Raw genomic sequence first — 20,537 nt, forward strand, 5'->3', positions numbered from 1 at the left:
TTGTTTCAAATAAACAAAAATACCTCTGAGAGACTTTTGGAGTTGACGAACGTTCCATAATGTTCTTCCACTGGTTCAAATACCAAGGTTATATATTATATACATGAAAGAAACAATAGATAGAACTGCCAAGTGAAAGTTGAAAGATCAAAGGTTACCCACCTGGTGCCACCAGAACATAGGAACATATAGTTGATCACCAGCCTCCATTTCAACTTCATAATATTCCAAATCGGCAACTAACGGGAACTTCTCCATATCAACTTTGTCTGGTAGAACTGGTGATAATCCTGGTAACGTTGTAAACTGGTTTGCATACAGCTTATGACTGTCCCTGGGATGAGCCAGAAAGAACTTTTTCTTTCCTGCCACCAGCGTGATGATATTTTCATAACCGTCTTGATGTAGCACGTAGCTGGTATTCCCAGAACTGAACAACAGATTGGCAGATTCAATCTGCAAAAAAAATATTTCTTATATATGCAAAAAAAAATGCAGAAATTTGTAATAGACTGGATGTGAATGTACATGTATATTTGTAACAACAACAACAGCAGCAGCATCAATATGCCCTCTAAGTCGATATGACACGCCACTGACACGAAGATTTGCTGTGTCGCAACTGGTTGTTCTAATTCACTAGCAAGTCATTGCATGGGCACAACAGAAAATCATCTATTAATAGTTGTAGTTGTTAAATTTGTAAATTGAGAAAATTAAATTTACATTTATTAACAAAATAAGTGTAAGGCCACACTGACTTAATACAGTGTTTCTGACTGAAGGTACTTCATCATGACTACATGAACTCAAGCTTGTCTGAAATGGTTATACCTGTGACAGTAATACAGTACGAGATGTGTACACCAACATGTGCCTCCTGCAAATAAAGACTTCTTGTTTTTTTGATACACTGTGGTTCAATTCGTAATAACAGCTCCGTAGTCCTGTGGTTTTAGCAGCATTTTTTTTTTGGCAGGATTTTTTTTTTTTCGCCCTCTCGCATCAGTTTTGGGGTCTCCAGAGGATGTCATCCATAAAATTAAACCTTGTGGTCTAAATACAAGATTTTTTTAATGACATAGTCCTCGTTGGAATTAGAGGAAATATTATTCATGCCAAAAATAAAGTAATATGCACCAAAAGCATAGTTAATAATTTTGAGTGAATAATTGGCTGGTCCAGTAACAACAGATATTAGATGTATTAAATAAATGACTCTTCCAAAATCGAAATATATGCTCAAAAATTCAACAGGATATTATGCTATCCATGCATTTTTTTGTATCCAACTTGAATTTCATTTGTCTAGGGACATGTACAGAGATACGAAATACAAAAGGAATCATCATGTATCACAACATGTTTGTATCAAATTTGAATGAAAACTAACAAAACTAACAAATACTGTCCAAGATACCACATTTAAAAACTGACATGAATGTGTATTCATATATGTATGATGTATGTGCCAAATATGATTGAAAGTGGTCCCTATGCCTTGGAGACATACTGTAGTAGTATGGTCAAAAGCAAGATGGTCACCAGTCAGCCATGTTTTATGTGTTTGTAAACCAAATTGTCACGGACATGTAATCTTAAATGTACAATGTATGTACAAAAACTGACAAAGCATGCATAACATACTACATTTTCAAAAAACAAAATGGCTGCCAGTCAGCCATCTTGGATTAAATCATTAAACCACTGCACGTGCATATGTCCCAGATGAAGTACTATACAAGGCACATGCAAATAATGAATAGATTTGGTTCACAGGGTTCTGAAATATGACTCCAGACCGACGGGCGGAGACTGATTTCCCAACTTCAAACTTTGTTCAAACTAATAAGGGAAATCAGAGGCCACAACATTTTTGTTTGTGTTTAAAATTTACCTATACAGTCACATACAATATTATCCATCCCTCTCCTCCTCATCCTGCCAATCTAGTAATGGCATCTCTCTTTCACATTCATTGTTTATAAGGGACACTCTGCTTACATGTTAATTCAATAGTGGCCATTTCTCTCAACTGGAAAGGCCCCTCGCCTATCAACAAATAATATCCCCATTGCAGATTAGTCAAAACATCAGTGGCAGATCGGGGGGGGTCCTTGGGGTCCGGACCCCCGGTGAAAAATTTAATCGATTTGTTTTTGTATAATATATAAAAATCATTAACTTAGACTGTTGATTTTTTAAGTATGGACCCCCCCCCCCCCCCGCCATAAAAAAATCCTATATCCTATATCCTATATCCGCCCCTGAGCATACCAGCAAGCTGCTCTCTGATTGGTTGGACTGTTAGGTGCTAGGGTTGGGTAGCCAATCAGGCACAATCTTATATGTAGCTTTGTATTGACTTGTATAGTGAACAGGCCCCAGGCACCCTGGCACTGCTTGGCACCCTGTAGCACCTCTTGGCTATCAAGGGCATGTAGTGTATTCATACTTACCTTTGAAGAGAATTCACTGCATTCCAACACAGATGGTATATATGCATCATGGAGCAGTTCACTTGATGGAAACGGAGAATCCAAGTAAATCGCTTTCTCTTTATAAGTCTTTAAAAAATCCTTCAGGAACATGTTCATTCGTGGCGGGTGCTCATCATCCCACACTTTCCGTAAATCAACCCGGAACACCTCCTCCCCAAAATTTTCTATTAAGTATTCCTCATCTTTCCATAGTTCTGTTGCTGGCCATCTAACTCCTCCCCCTTTAATCAATAATGGTTTGCTCTTTTGTACATAATTTGTATAAAATACTGAACTGTTCAGTTTTGTCTCGACGACATCAATCCCCTCCAATGGTTGTCGATGGGAACCAAAATGTTCTAAATGTCCCTTGATAGCACTGGGTTCAGCATTTGCATATATGCAAATTAGCCAATGAATGCAGAAAGCAAGAACACCTACCCACTGCATTATTTCTGATATCTATATCTAAAAGTAAAAAACAAGATAGAATTCTGACAATTACTTTTATATACCGGTAGCAGTAAAATAAAACACTCAACTGTGACAACAGTAACACAGTCTGATCCAAGCGTAGCATATCATTTATCTAGCTTCAAAGGGGAACCGAGGACCGCATTAAAGCTGATAAAATTGCTACACATCATTGTAATAAAGATTTTTCTAAGTTTTGGAAAGAAGTAAACTCTGATAAAGTAAACCAATTCATTTCTTGTTGTGTAGATGGTCAATCTACTGAAGTGGATATTGCTGATATGTGGAAAGATCATTTCTCTAGTATTCTAAATTCTGTAAAAAATTGCGAATCTCGTGATTCAGTTGAGGCCAGTTTAGGTAATATTATGTTTCACCCATCTATGATTATTCAAGTAGCCGAGGTAAAAGAATACATTATGCAATTATCAGGACGGAAGGCGGTTGGGACTGACAATATTTCTCCCGAACACCTAAAATACGCCAGTGATAGTTTATATGTACTCTTGTCGTTGTGCTTGACAGGTATGCTTGTTCATGGTTATTTGTTATGGACTGTTAGAAACTATCATTGTCCCAATTATAAAAGATCGCTCGGGCGATATCACTTCCCGTGACAATTATCGTCCGATTGCTGTTGCTACCTCTATGTCAAAGTTGTTAGAATTAATACTTCTGAAACGGTTGGAGGATTTTATAACTACTACTGATTTTCAATTTGGTTTCAAGTCGAACCATTCCACGGACATGTGCGTTTATGTTGTTAAGGAAATTATTGATTTTTATAAATCTCACAATAGTCCTGTGTTTTTATGTTTCATGGATGCGTCGAAGGCCTTTGATCGTGTCAATCATTGGTATCTTTTTAAAAAGCTTATTGAACGTCATGTTCCATTATTTATTGTAAGACTTTTGATGTATTGGTATAATTCTCAGCAATTCTATGTTAAATGGGGTTCTGTTATGTCAGACTCGTTTGGAGTTTCTAATGGGGTTAGACAGGGGGGTATTTTATCTCCCTTTCTTTTTAACTTGTATAATGAGCTTGGTGATATTTCGGTTGGACTTGAAATTTACAATTTGTTCATCAACCATATGTTTTATGCTGACGACCTTATTTTGGTTTCTCCTTCTATTAAGGGTTTGAATTTTCTTGTAAAGAAGTGTGCGAATTATGCCAATGAATTTGATATTTTATTCAATTTTAAGAAATCTGTCTGTATGTATAATTTACCATTCCAGTGTGGCATTAAACGAGTTCCCAATGTTTATCTTAATGGCAAGCGACTACAATTTGTTAGTCAGTACTGTTATTTAGGATATCATTTTACCCAGGACGGAAAAGACATGTATGAGAAAACAAATACATGGATTGTTTGCTCGAGCCAACTTTTTACTACGTAAATTTAGTAAATGTTCTCTTCCTGTTAAGTGTACGCTATTTCGTAGTTATTGTTCAAATTTGTATTGTAGTTACCTATGGTCAGATTTTACTGTGGCAGATTTTAATCGTATTCGTGTTGCGTATAACAACGCTCTTAGAATTATATGTAATGTTTCTCATTCTTTTAATAGTAGTATAACAAAGACTTTCGCCAGACTACATGTTGTGGATTTTCAGGTTAAACTTAGAAAAATGTTTTTCGCAACGTATTTTGTTGAGTACGAACTCTGTTTTAATCAATTTATTATCTAGTGGTATATTTTTTAAATCACGTATATGGCAAATGTGGCGTGGTCGATTTTATTTAAGGCATACTGTGTAATTTGTTAATATTTTTTTTCTCACTTATATATGGGCTTGTCCTGAAATAAAAGATAATAATAAATAATAATAATATAAATAGGGGCAATATTGCCTCCGCAATTAGTATGCTAATCCAAACCAAACCGCTCACATCATGGTGGAAGCTGCAGGAAATGAGCCATTTACGATGTTTAGAGATCAAATACAATTCTACGGGGGCATGAATATGTACGCTGGCGATTACACTCATCTGGTTGGGCTTTTGATGTATAAAGTTGTTGTTTTTGGTCGAAACGTGCCGCGACAAGTAAAAAATCACGAGTTTAAAATGGCGGCTAATGTATGCAAAATGTCTGTCAATCACAGTTTGAGTAAGCGAGCATAATAAGCATTCATTTACTTAGTGGACAGAGGCGGAGTTAATTACCCATGAGCACGTGGTACAATCCATCGAATAGAGTGGTTCCCCTTTAAGCCAGATCAAAGCTAGCGCAGCTTGATTTCAATATTGCCACAAATCTAAATTTTCCCACGTATTCTGCCTACAAAGAATAAATTGAATAAACTTCACAGGGAAAAAGCGCATGTGACAATTCACACTTTTCTTAGTTTGGCCACCATGGCCGTTTTTCACATTGTTGAGGTTTAATATCATCTTGTAATTTGATATAAATTTCTATGCAGTTAAAATATTAAAGTAAGCATAATACAAGGTTATTATGAGGATACCTCAAAATATGCACGAAGACCGTAAAAATACGGCACGCTGTAACTTATGGCGTTGCGATGACAGATGTATAACAATATAGCATACTAACAAATATTCATAATACCCGAGAATGGGAAGTAAAATCAGTCTGTGGGGGGAGACTCATTTCTGAGAGTTATTCTAGTTTTTGTTATTTCACAGCCAGTGGAAAATTCAGTCGATTTACATACACATTCAGTCCTATGTTGTTGGTAGAACTCATTCTTGGATACTGTTTCATTGTTATCTACCCATTATATCTAATTATTCTTCTCATAGAATTAAAATAATGAATATATCATAGTAATTATACTCTCCAAAGAAAGGAATGTTTGTCATTAAATTTTTCAATTACATTTCTGTAACTGCCATGGAAACCGAATTGACTTTTTATATGATAAATGACTGTCAAATATCAATAATAATTTGTTGCTGTTGAAATTAATGGTCAAAAATTAATTTATAATTTTTTTTTAATTTGCAATACTGTTTGTCCAGTTAACAATTCAGAACTTTTTATCCATATTTTTTGTATTGCTGGATTTGTTCAATATTCTACAAAACATGTTGGATTGTGTCTTACATTCATATAATATTCCCAATGAATCGACGATATGATATATTTATTTATAATCCCACAATATTTTCTCTTAGTTTGACATCAGCAGAGGAGAGTGAATATCACTTTCTATCATTCCAAGCTGCAGCAGAGGGTTGATGCTACTCTGATAGTTATTTCTGCAGTTATTCTACTCTAAAATTAATTGGTGCCGCCTCATAAATTATAACTAAAATTATTTCCCGTTTCAAGTTTTAATTTAGATTGTTCATATCTATTTTGTACAAACAATGTTTACAATAACACTAATTTCAACATGAAGTTTTCTTAACAATGAACAAATAATTCATTATTGTTCCATGGAATTCACTGTACAATAACTTAGCCTAGAATACAAGGTTATCAGTAATTACTGTGATTTGTTTTTAGGTATACTGTAAAAAGGATAATTATTCATTAGGTTTTAATTTTGCTTATTTCGCTGACTGAAAAATGTGCTAAATTAAAACCCAGTGAATATGTAAAATTTAGCATAGAACACATTATCTAAATGATAAAACCGTGAATTTAAAACCCACTGAATATGCCTGAAATGGTAAATCAGCAAAATTGTAACCAGTGAAAATTAGTCATTTTACAGTACCTCATGTTTGGTAACCATATAATTTTAGATAAAAGTCAAAGTACATGTAGAACAAAAAAGTACATTTAAACAAAATTTGGCGGAAAATATTAGCTAAAATTTGAGAACAATTATGTCAAGAAAAAACTGTATATTTATTGTATGGCACATTCAAGGAACACAAACCAGTAGTGTTATGTAATATAATCATAGCTGAAATTATGTGTTCTGAAATGACTTTTTGAGTCTAGGGATTTATTTTCACCGATTCATGATGAGTTGAATCTAAATTATAGGAAAATGGGTATATTTTGGATTTTATTTTCACTGATTCATGATGAGTTGAATCTAAATTATAAGAAAATGGGTATATTTTGGATTTTATTTTCACTGATTCATGATGAGTTGAATCTATATTATAGGAAAATGGGTATATTTTGGATTTATTTTCACTGATTCATGATGAGTTGAATCTAAATTATAGGAAAATGGGTATATTTTGGATTTTATTTTCACTGATTCATGATGAGTTGAATCTAAATTATAGGAAAATGGGTATATTTTGGATTTATTTTCACTGATTCATGATGAGTTGAATCTAAATTATAGGAAAATGGGTATATTTTGGATTTTATTTTCACTGATTCATGATGAGTTGAATCTAAATTATAAGAAAATGGGTATATTTTGGATTTTATTTTCACTGATTCATGATGAGTTGAATCTATATTATAGGAAAATGGGTATATTTTGGATTTTATTTTCACTGATTCATGATGAGTTGAATCTAAATTATAGGAAAATGGGTATATTTTGGATTTTATTTTCACTGATTCATGATGAGTTGAATCTAAATTATAGGAAAATGGGTATATTTTGGATTTTATTTTCACTGATTCATGATGAGTTGAATCTATATTATAGGAAAATGGGTATATTTTGGATTTTATTTTCACTGATTCATGATGAGTTGAATCTAAATTATAGGAAAATGGGTATATTTTGGATTTTATTTTCACTGATTCATGATGAGTTGAATCTAAATTATAGGAAAATGGGTATATTTTGGATTTTATTTTCACTGATTCATGATGAGTTGAATCTAAATTATAGGAAAATGGGTAAATTTTGGATTTTATTTTCACTGATTCATGATGAGTTGAATCTAAATTATAGGAAATTGGGTAAATTTTGGATTTTATTTTCACTGATTCATGATGAGTTGAATCTAAATTATAGGAAAATGGGTATATTTTGGATTTATTTTCACTGATTCATGATGAGTTGAATCTAAATTATAAGAAAATGGGTATATTTTGGATTTTATTTTCACTGATTCATGATGAGTTGAATCTAAATTATAGGAAAATGGGTATATTTTGGATTTTATTTTCACTGATTCATGATGAGTTGAATCTAAATTATAGGAAAATGGGTATATTTTGGATTTTATTTTCACTGATTCATGATGAGTTGAATCTATATTATAAGAAAATGGGTATATTTTGGATTTTATTTTCACTGATTCATGATGAGTTGAATCTATATTATAGGAAAATGGGTATATTTTGGATTTTATTTTCACTGATTCATGATGAGTTGAATCTAAATTATAAGAAAATGGGTATATTTTGGATTTTATTTTCACTGATTCATGATGAGTTGAATCTAAATTATAGGAAAATGGGTAAATTATGGATTTTATTTTCACTGATTCATGATGAGTTGAATCTAAATTATAGGAAAATGGGTATATTTTGGATTTTATTTTCACTGATTCATGATGAGTTGAATCTAAATTATAAGAAAATGGGTATATTTTGGATTTTATTTTCACTGATTCATGATGAGTTGAATCTAAATTATAAGAAAATGGGTATATTTTGGATTTTATTTTCACTGATTCATGATGAGTTGAATCTAAATTATAAGAAAATGGGTATATTTTGGATTTTATTTTCACTGATTCATGATGAGTTGAATCTAAATTATAGGAAAATGGGTATATTTTGGATTTATTTTCACTGATTCATGATGAGTTGAATCTAAATTATAAGAAAATGGGTATATTTTGGATTTTATTTTCACTGATTCATGATGAGTTGAATCTAAATTATAGGAAAATGGGTATATTTTGGATTTTATTTTCACTGATTCATGATGAGTTGAATCTAAATTATAAGAAAATGGGTATATTTTGGATTTTATTTTCACTGATTCATGATGAGTTGAATCTAAATTATAAGAAAATGGGTATATTTTGGATTTTATTTTCACTGATTCATGATGAGTTGAATCTAAATTATAAGAAAATGGGTATATTTTGGATTTTATTTTCACTGATTCATGATGAGTTGAATCTAAATTATAAGAAAATGGGTATATTTTGGATTTTATTTTCACTGATTCATGATGAGTTGAATCTAAATTATAAGAAAATGGGTATATTTTGGATTTTATTTTCACTGATTCATGATGAGTTGAATCTAAATTATAAGAAAATGGGTAAATTTTGGATTTTATTTTCACTGATTCATGATGAGTTGAATCTAAATTATAAGAAAATGGGTATATTTTGGATTTTATTTTCACTGATTCATGATGAGTTGAATCTAAATTATAGGAAAATGGGTATATTTTGGATTTTATTTTCACTGAGTCATCCCTTCAGCAGAAATAGCGAGAAAAAAAGCATTTTATATTAGTGTAAATAGTGGTTTTAATAAGAAGTATCATTTTCAATCAAAAATAAATTATGAAGTTATTATTAATAACATGAAAAATTAAGTAATTTTCTTGTTCCTCAATTAATACATACCTCAAGGTCTCTTTATGAAATAATACAACATGAATTGTAATAAATTTACAATACAAAGCAGCAATATATCTAAGTCAAAATTCGGAAAAATACTATTTAAGCTATCAAAGTTTAGTTATTATATGATATAAATGTCTTTAGTAACTGTTTTATCTTTAACAAATGTTTAATTTTAACCAAATTACACCAACAAGTTCTGTAGCCAATGACAAATTATTTAAAAATTAAAAAATACGCATTTTGGCAGGGACAATTTTGGTGCTCAAAGAGTTACACAAAGATGACAAGAAAATATTAGCCAAAAAAAGAAAGATTCAATTCTAATATCTAACAAATCTGAGTGAGGTCACCCCTCCCCCCTCTCCCCAAGATACCTACATTATAAGATGCTACATTATCTAATAAATCATTTTTTCAAGTGAAAGTTGAAAATAGAATATTTTTTACTAAAAATAGATATATCTTGTATACAGGCAGTCATGAATAAATGTGGAAGAGAGAAATATCCAAAGTACTTTCATGAAACATAGCGAAGCAATTTTACTCACGGTTTATAAAATATCAAAAAATATTTGTTAAAAAATTACAGATATGGTCATGAAGCAGAAGAGGAGGTGAGGTATCAATTACCCTATAGAGCTAAATTGAATTTAGTTTCTGATTTAAAGATTTAAGATGAAGTTAAGTCTAAAGGTAAGCGACGACAGCGGACGGACAATCAGTAATACAACTATTCTATTTTGTCATGCAATCTAGTCTTTGATGACATCAGAGCTAAAAATAGATATACGAATAACTCAAATAATTTGTTGAGATAAAACAGGGTACCCGATATGCACAAATTTTTGAGAACCGAAGTCATTTTTTTGTTACCTTCACCAATATAATCCTATATAACTATTTCACCTATTTTGTCGAAATATTGTTTAAGATAGGTAGCTAATGGGAAATTACATTTATCTATCACAAAATAACAAAGAAATTATAAAAAAATAATAAAATTATGTATGTATCAACATTTTGGCTTGCAAACATATTGGAAAGTTAAATAACTGTTTTTAATGAAAACACTAACAGCAAATGTCCCATCATATTAATGTACATGTATACGATATTTTTTTACCAGACACAAATATGAGATGTTCGGCAACATGTGTCAACAAATAAATTTTATTACACTCGTCCATGTCACATGGGACCCACATCAACATGATATGTTGCACACATGGCGACTGTATCACTATAAACTACACCTGGCATGCCAAGATGATATGATCTAAATCTGACAATATGATGTTTTTTATTTGCTACTACTGTAAAATGACTAATTTTCACTGGGTTTAAATTTCGCTGATTTACACTTTCAGGCATAATCAGTGGGTTTTAAATTCATGGTTTTATCATTTAGATTATGTGTTCTATGCTCAATTTTACATATTCACTGGGTTTTAATTTAGCGGCGAAATAAGAGAAATTAAAACCCAGTGAATAGTTAACCCTTTTTTTTTTACAGTATGTTCCAATTTACCTGACTTTCTATTTGCTTGTAACGTATCAATCAGATATACATGTACTTATTATTATTAGACTATATAGGCAGAAGTGGATATCAAGAAATTACAGTCCCCATCTGGCTGTTAAGTGTTTTATTACCCTGAAAAACCACAATGAGACTTTTTGTGGTACACTTTAATCTTCTCATGATAAAAGAAACAAAATAGTAAAAGTTACAAACACAAGTTACATACTGTGTATCTTCTTAATATGTACTTATCTTATTATGGAGCATGAGAAACCTTTCCATCTAGCACATAAACTAAAGACGGTAATACTTTAATAGAAATTAGTGAATTTATTTTTCTTTGTTTCAAGCAAGAGCATTGTCCGATTCACACTGTTTCCCTAAAGTTGATCATCCTCAAACGATTGTCGTCATCCGGTGGACGTCTCTGATGACCATCTGCAAAAGCTGGATATGACCGCAGTTAAATTGAATGATTTGATCGGATATACCAAGAATCTGTATGCATCAATCAGTGTAATTGTAACAGCAACTAGAATTGACTTCAAATTTAAACCAATTAAGAGATTTTGTTGTAATATATTACATAAGAGCTTACCTGACAAAAACCCATGACTTTGCTTTTTATTTTCAATGGAAACATGTCACAACCCTTGAGTATTATTTTTATCAAATATTTATATCTGTGACTATCATGTGCTACTGAATGTCTAGGAGCAAAACTGCAAGTGCTACTAATACAGCATGTATTGCATGCACTGCTAACTCAATGCCATCAGTAGAATGTTGTCCCATCATTGTATAGCTAATCTCCCTCCAAAATAATCAACTCATCTAATCTACGATATAATTGGAGGATTGCATCTTAATCTAATCCCAGTTTAGCCATTCTTGCAACATTAAAGCAAGCGATACAATGTTACACGATGACACTGATACCCATTAATGGTCTACATTAAAGTTACAGCGGATGTTCTTAATTCCATATTTTCTTTAAACTCATCTTCTTGTCACCATGACGATCTGGAGACTTGAATATTTGTTGATGACAAAGCAACAGACAGACTCATCGGTGTTGAAATTTACTACTTAAATAATTGCACCTTTTCGAACAATTCTTTTCAACAAGGATCCATATGAGGAGGATAGACAAGTGATGTGATCATGTTGTCAATTCTAATTGATTCTCGCAAAATGTTAGAATGATCTCAAGCTCAAAAGGCAGAAGTGCGCTTCTAAACGTACGAATGTGAGAGAAAGTCTGTGAAGGATGCAGTTTGTTCATCCCAATGCATGTTCATAAAGCATGTTCTTTTTTTTAATTTTCAATAAGCAGATTATATACTAATCTTTGATCATTTCACAGCCTTCCAAGAACCTATCACATCCATCTATATTGACCATCAATGCTAAAGGTACAATACTGAGCGATAAAAATGTGTACATTTTTTTAAATATTTTTGTACGATACAAAATGAAAAATGATTATCACTGTAGATGCAATGTAGTAAACAGGCAAGAAATATGCGTCACATTGTACCTTGACAGTTTACTCTGTTACCATGGTGACACCTCATCAGCAGCATATAGCGAAAAGATGAGATTTTCCGCTTGTCAGTTTCAATGTTTTAATGTTTAAGCAAATCCTATTCAATAATGATCATTATCAAACTCATCACGGAACGCCATAGACAAATTTTATAAGGGGTATCAGTCCCACACACAGGCAATGTTGTACTATTTTGTTACATTATTACATTAATTTGTAATTTCATTTAAGTACATTATTTTTATTGAATTTTACTACAGTTTATTTTTATTATTATAGTTTCTGGGCTCATTACATTCCAACACATGTTTTTGTAACCTTTTAATCACCAGACTTTCTCATCCAAATTTGTTTGCACTTGTATATTTTTCAATATTTCTGGAAATTAATCTTAACTTTAAAACCAACAGACAAAATTTGAGTCAATTTTCAGTTTTTACTCAAAAAATGTTGGCTATTTTTGTCCAAATCTTCTGCAGAAACGTGCAGACTATAAATGGGATTATTTTGTGAATTTGCAATGACAAGAGGGTGAACTGTGGTGAAAAGTTAAAACTTGGACAGTATCCCACATGGTTCACTTAATGACTGCTCTATGATTGTAAATGTTTTAATTTAAAGTAAAAAAATAAAAAAAAAAATTTCCAACAATGTGGCTTGTACTACTAAGCTACACTTTGTTTTACATGTGCGCATAATTTTAGAGCATACACCAGTTTTAATATTTTGTGTCAAAACCTGTCTACAATTATTCGTTTTATTATTAGTCAACAGTATGTAATTTTTTTGGTTCACTGTCAATCTGTTTTTTTGAGAAAAAAACAGTATTATGCATAAAATGTCATTTAAGCAGCAGTTTCCATAGACCACAATGACCACATTACCCTGTTAAAAAAACACTAATTAATTATTGTCAATTTTGTAATACTTCTAGACATCAAATGTACTTTGTAAGACCTGAAAAAGTACCTTGTAAGACACTATATATCCATGCCATAAGAAACATTGTAAATGGCCTAAAACAGTCAAAACATGCTATTTTTACTGTATTTTATTGATAGATTTTCCATCTTTTTATATCTCCATATTTTTATTTCATTTCCCTAATTCTGATATAACAAATATGTGAAAATAAAGAAAAGGACAATATTTTTACTTTTGTGTAGAATTCTACCTCAAATTTCATAGATCAAAAAATTCTTTCAGGATATCGGTTAAGAAAAAAACGTTTGCTACATTGGTTAAAGCGGGAGGGTCGTCACCTGCGCATGCGCAGAAATTGAGTGACAAGCGACAATATCAACACACGCTAAGAACGCAGAGGCTCATGGGTAGACGCTTGTTTGTAAACAATGACACGCTATGGCCATCTGACGCATGCGCAGGTGATGACTCCCCCGCTTTAACTCTGCATGCTGTACAAGTGGAAAACCATTTGCTTTAAGTCTTTGGTAGTGACCACACCATTTTATTTAAAACAAGCCATGCATGGCACAGTCTCAGTTAGTTATCAAATCTATGTTGAATGTAAAATACAGAAAAAAAGTATATCTGCTTGATTTTTTTTTCAATTAATCATTCCTTCAGCTAAAATAGCAAAAATTAATTCCAAGCGAAAATAAAGTATTTTACAGTAGTACAAGTACTTGTTCATATTGAGAAATATTGAAATATTTTGAATCAAATCGTCAAACCAATACATCTGTACATCTATTACATGATGTATAATAAATAAATATAAAATTTGAACATCAGTCAAAGCATATCAGAGATATAGCACTAGAAACGCATTCATTAAAACAAAATGGCTGCCAGTCGTTCATTTTGAATCCGATCTGAAAAACAAAATTACGTGCATCAAGCCTGAGGTTCCATAATGTCCAATGTAATTTTGAACAAAATCCAAAGTTTCTTTTCACATGTGAAAACTAGGGGTTGAGTAGTCACAATTTCGTTGAAATCTGTCATCTAGTGGCGACCATTAGAAAATATAATGCATGACACACACTATATAATGTAAAATGACACTCATCTGTCAAAGAATAGCTTAGGCCATCAAGATGGTAGTCTTGACATTTTGCCTGGGGCCCTCAGTAAGTTGTCATCTTGTACGATAATCTCTGAGGATGGAGTTTAATAGATGGTGCCAACCAGTCAACAACTTAGTATATCATACCACGATGATTAATGTAATATCGAGATTTAAAGGAAATCAGAGAAATGCTTCAGATATTGTAACCATAAGAAACAGATTATGATGGTAACGACAAAGATGAAAATAAGACAGACATTTATACGGACATTCATTAACATTATATGCAAGCTAAAGTCAGAGATACCTAAAGTTGTTTCCATGGAAACTATAACTTATGATTTCTCAGATTATTATAATAAACCTAAATTTAACAGTCATTTAAATCTCTTTCGAGTACCACAAATTTGTTGTTTCCAGAATTTAAAACAGTCAATCACAACAAATAATTTACCAGAATTTTATGAAATTCCTTTCTTGAAAGTGTGTTTGAATAAAATCGTACTAAAACCTCCCTAATATGTGAGGCAAGTTTTATACACCTGTTATTTAATTGTACATTATAAACTAACATGTCAGGCAAGTTTTATACACCTGTTATTTAATTGTACATTATAAACTAACATGTGAGCCAAGTTTTATACACCTGTTATTTAATTGTACATTGTAAACTAACATGTGAGCCAAGTTTTATACGCCTGTTATTTAATTGTACATTGTAAACTAATATGTGAGCCAAGTTTTATACACCTGTTATTTAATTGTACATTGTAAACTAACATGTCAGGCAAGTTTTATACACCTGTTATTTAATTGTACATTGTAAACTAACATGTGAGGCAAGTTTTATACACCTGTTATTTAATTGTACATTGTAAACTAATATGTGAGCCAAGTTTTATACACCTGTTATTTAATTGTACATTGTAAACTAACATGTGAGGCAAGTTTTATACACCTGTTATTTAATTGTACATTGTATTAAAACTAACATGTGAGCCAAGTTTTATACACCTGTTATTTAATTGTACATTGTAAACTAATATGTGAGCCAAGTTTTATACACCTGTTATTTAATTGTACATTGTAAACTAATATGTGAGGCAAGTTTTATACACCTGTTATTTAATTGTACATTGTAAATTAACATGTGAGCCAAGTTTTATACACCTGTTATTTAATTGTACATTGTAAACTAACATGTGAGCCAAGTTTTATACACCTGTTATTTAATTGTACATTGTAAACTAACATGTGAGCCAAGTTTTATACACCTGTTATTTAATTGTACATTGTAAACTAACATGTGAGCCAAGTTTTATACACCTGTTATTTAATTGTACATTGTAAACTAACATGTGAGCCAAGTTTTATACACCTGTTATTTAATTGTACATTGTAAACTAACATGTGAGCCAAGTTTTATACACCTGTTATTTAATTGTACATTGTAAACTAACATGTGAGCCAAGTTTTATACACCTGTTATTTAATTGTACATTGTAACCTAACATGTGAGCCAAGTTTTATACACCTGTTATTTAATTGTATATTGTAAACTACATGTTATTGTCATAGACTCTCTTATAGTTCAATAAATCTGAATTTTACTTATGTTTGTTTAATTATGTTCATTTCATTCTGTTCTATTAATTTTATTTATTTCTATTTCTATTTCATTTTATTATGATGAATAAAACTAACATATTAGAATGAAACCTATTTCATTTTATTCTTTTTGTTAGTTCTATTCTATTCTATTTTATTCTATTCTTTTTTATTTATTTTTGTTCAATTCTATTCTATTTTTTCAATTCTTTTCTGTTAATTTAATTTTAATCGATTCTGTTTTTTCTATTCTTTTAATTTTATATTTTATTTTATTTTATTGTATCTATTAATTTTTTTCAATTCCAAGTTTTCAAGATTTACAAATTAAAAAAATAAAATAAACAAAACTAAACTAAACTGATTCTCTGAATTTTGTTTGTTATAACAGAACAATATTCACCAAAATATCCACACTCTGTATAACTCAAAAGGGTTTAACCCGATATATTACACAGCTAACAAAAAATATTTATTTTTAGCAGCATCATCCATAACGATGGATTTTTAAAGCCATAATCCTTCTCGAAAAAATAAGTAGCAACAATTAGTTCAGTGAGCTATGACCATTTCCTGATGGCATTTTGACAAAGCAATTTAAGTCATGATAGTATAATTGGTCCGATTTGGTTTCCATGCCGTCCAATGCTAAAACATAAATTTATGAATATAATTTAGATATTATAACGTGGTGGTTGTCACACAAAACGTGTTGAATTTCATGTAAATAAACAATGTATTTTACGCGTGTTGTATATGTCGCTATGAGTCCCATATCGAACAGGATGCGGCACGACGACTGCCTGTTTTTAATTCATCTAGTGATTTAATTATCTTTTTTTTCAAACTGATAATCAAACTTTACGTGTTTTATTATGTCCTAGACTAGACACTAGATTCAGCTAGCATGGCTGCAGATAAAGTCTCTGTATCAAATACTGTAAAATGACTAATTTTCACTGGGTTTAATTTTCGCTGACTTACCATTTCAGACATATTCAGTGGGTTTTATTTCAGCACATTCACGGTTTTATCATTTAGATAATGTGTTCTAAGCTAAATTTTACATATTCACTGGGTTCACAGTGAATAATTAACCCTTTTACAGTATAGAACTAGAACAAACACTGGATTCAGCATGGCTGTGCAGTCTCTGGGTGAAAAATAAAACTATAATTGACACTGGATTCAGCATGGCTGTGCAGTCTCTGGGTGAAAAATAAAACTAGAATAGACACTATAAACAAGACAGGAACCATATCAAACATGATGAGACATGACGACCAGGACACTTTAACAATTTGATACACTCAAAAAGTCAACAAAAGATATTAACAGTATGCAAAATAGACAATATGCACAACCCAGCTTGCATTGATCACTCACATTTAGTGTCACGTAAAATATCTATCTCTCTATCTATTCATATTCCATTATTCAAAACATACTACCGGACGGGGAGTTTTCAATTGTTTAATAGCTCACTAACGCGGCTCAATGAGAAGTGATCGTATTTTAGCGTTCGCTAATTGAGTTAGTGAATCCTGTAGCGACCATACTACTATACCAGTCGCGGCAACGTTATTGTTTTTTTTTATTGTAATTCCTTAGAACAAGTTTGTAAAACCTCCGGCGTCGGATCACGGTTTAAGAAAATAAATTATAAAATTGTCACGGTTGGTTGTAGAATACCATGGACGTCCAGTTGTATACACAGCCTAGTATGTGCTGATATTTAAAGAGTTGACTTCCGGGTTTGACATTAGAACAAACAACATTGGAATTGGCAGTACATAAACAAACATACGAGGACATAAAAATTAATTGTTGATTGGTATTTTTGCACAAAACTGAACAAAATGCACTCACAATACGTTATTATGAGCTGTACAAACCATTTCCTTGGAAGAAAAAAATTGGTTCAACCCGAACGAAGATTTTTTCTACTAGCATGGTCCCGGGCACGTTAATACAACTGCAGTAGTATTGTCAAATTCCATTAAAGTCAAAACTATACACATTACAATGCAATCTTCATCAGGTACTTACCTTATAGCACCGTGCACACTGTGTTGTGAACGGCAATACAACAGAATAAAACTATACAACGAAACTGTACCATCCCCAGTAACCACTTTCACGGAAGTGGGCTCCCTAAGCCAGTTGTCGAAATAACCATAGATTGTAAAGTTTTGAAAAACACTTGATGGCGCTCTTACTCAACAAGTCACAGTGTCTTACTTTGTCCTCGACCCAATGTGCCCCATCAAAATGCAGGAAATAGCGTTTCAGCGGGTCTAGATATAATTTTTTTTCGGCGCGACCATTTAATAGCGCCTTCGTCGCATGGGATGGTGAGCAGAATTTCGTGCCACCGCCTCTGCCTCGACCATTTTTCACTCGAACATGTTGCAAGCACGTAATGACCCATTAATTGATTGATTGATTGATTGATTGATTGATTGATTGATTGATTCATTCATTCATTCATTCATTCATTCATTCATTCATTCATTCACGGCCATGTCGATTCACGTAGTAATCGGTTTCAAAAAAATTGTGTTGAAGGTGCACGGGCCAAATAAATGTGACTTGACTATTTAACTTGAAGTCAAATAAAGACGTGAGGTAATGTTACCCCGAGCACATATACTAATGTTTGGAAATTGCATTCTTAAGGTAAAAGCCTACTCATATTTTTTTAGAAGTTGGTCATTATTTTAAAATCGTGAAGTTATTGTCCAATGGCACCACGAAATAGCATTCTTTTGTGTGTTACAGTGACGAATTTTGAGAAACAGATTCTAATATTTTTCAAAAATCGATATTTTTAGAACAATTCCATAGAGCACAATGTTAGAGAAAAATGTCATTTTTTCACTTTTTAAAATCCATTTTTGTTAAAATAATTGAGGAAAACAAAAAGTACCCCGTAATTCACAATATAAGTGTCACTAGCCTACACTTTAAGATATGATATATTATCTCTGCCATAGGAATATATGGTAAAAGCACTATAATATTGCCAAAATGGCCACTATCCACTGACTGAAATACAACCATAAAAAATAAGCTGTTGACCCCCAACTTTTTTTAAGTCAAGTCGCTCGAAAAAACATGAATAAATTCTGGGTATTTGAAATCATGAGTAGGCTTCTATTGTAAAATCACTTTTATTGGGATATATAGTCAGTTTGTACCGTAATGACTGCATGTGCGTGAGTACACTGTTCACAGCGTGTTTACCACAAGAACATCTATATACATGTAGATCAGCGCAACGACAATGAGCTGGAAGAATTAGGGGATGACAGCCAAGACAATGAGGTAGTATAGGACATTTTATTTGCACATACATACTACTCTCAGTGCAACGAAGGCATTACATTCATCTTTAAATATTTTATAAATTTCAATGGAAGTTGAATCCAATCAGCCAAGCAACGACCACAGTGCGCATCGACGTCATTTGAAAACGTCCCAATGTTATTCAATCGGCTAATAGAATCCTCTCGTTTCAGATTGATTTGTTAAATTTGCAAATATTCATAAAGATGAAGTGAATGTCTTTGTTGCGTCGAGAGCCTGGGTGCGGAGTGTGTATGCGGGAAAATACTTCACAAACTAAAACAGCCTACTGTAAAATACTTTATTTTCGCTTGGAATTAATTTTGAATTCGTTATTTTAGCTGAAGGAATGATTTAGTAAAAATAAAAGCCAGCGAATAAACCTTTTTTGCCTATATTTTACATTCAACTCGTCAAAAATCAGTGAAAATAAATTCCATACAAACACCAAAAAAGTCTTTTCAGTGAAAACTAATTCCAGCTAAAATAAAGTATTTTACAGTATTACATATATCACAATCAACACTGGAGAAACTTTCCCAAAAATCTCATACCACGTTCCCTCGTCCTCTAGCACGGTTTCTTAACCGTTTATCCCTCTAATATGTAGAGACAGTAATCTGGAAAAGTTATCTTAGAAATTCCAGTAACCACATTTAAATTGCACAAAGTTTAAATCCTGTCTTTTCTTATTAAATCTGTGTGTCACCTAGTGTTCACTCTATGCCGTTTACAATCTTGTACGAGATTTTAACACAGTGTGTAAAGTGCTGCGTCGGCATTCCGTATCATTACGTACTACTGCCCGCAGTGTCCATTCAGATAATTTACGGTCGATTACTGAGCACGCATGACATATTTAGGCCAAAGTATACTTCATACGTAAATAGGTTGTACCAGAGGTACATGGTTTGCAATACATTACAGTACTATGCCCGTTGCAAACCCCGAGTAATGTACCTATTATACCAATGAAATGATATACTAGTACATATGCCTTGTCGGTGTAGGTGGTGTTAAATTGTCTTCA

The 20,537-nt window shown here is 32.0% G+C and overlaps 1 protein-coding gene across 1 annotated transcript in view; it reads right to left on the reverse strand.

Annotated features, from left to right (window-relative positions):
• The window catches only part of LOC100370566 (uncharacterized), a 42,502-nt gene extending 24,193 nt beyond the window's left edge, over positions 1 to 18,309 (reverse strand). Inside the window, exons 1-3 of the mRNA XM_085490512.1 lie at positions 18,209 to 18,309; positions 2,460 to 2,948; positions 163 to 456 (exon numbers count right to left, since the gene is read on the reverse strand). Of these exons, the coding sequence (XP_085346638.1) occupies positions 163 to 456; positions 2,460 to 2,930 (765 nt within the window). The 5' untranslated portion in view covers positions 2,931 to 2,948; positions 18,209 to 18,309. The remainder of the gene's footprint in view (positions 1 to 162; positions 457 to 2,459; positions 2,949 to 18,208) is intronic.
• Between the last annotated feature and the right edge of the window lie 2,228 nt (positions 18,310 to 20,537).

This window comes from Saccoglossus kowalevskii, chromosome 15 (genome assembly GCF_978046115.1).
Source record: "Saccoglossus kowalevskii chromosome 15, keSacKowa6.1, whole genome shotgun sequence".
Classification (NCBI taxonomy): Eukaryota; Metazoa; Hemichordata; class Enteropneusta; family Harrimaniidae; genus Saccoglossus; species Saccoglossus kowalevskii.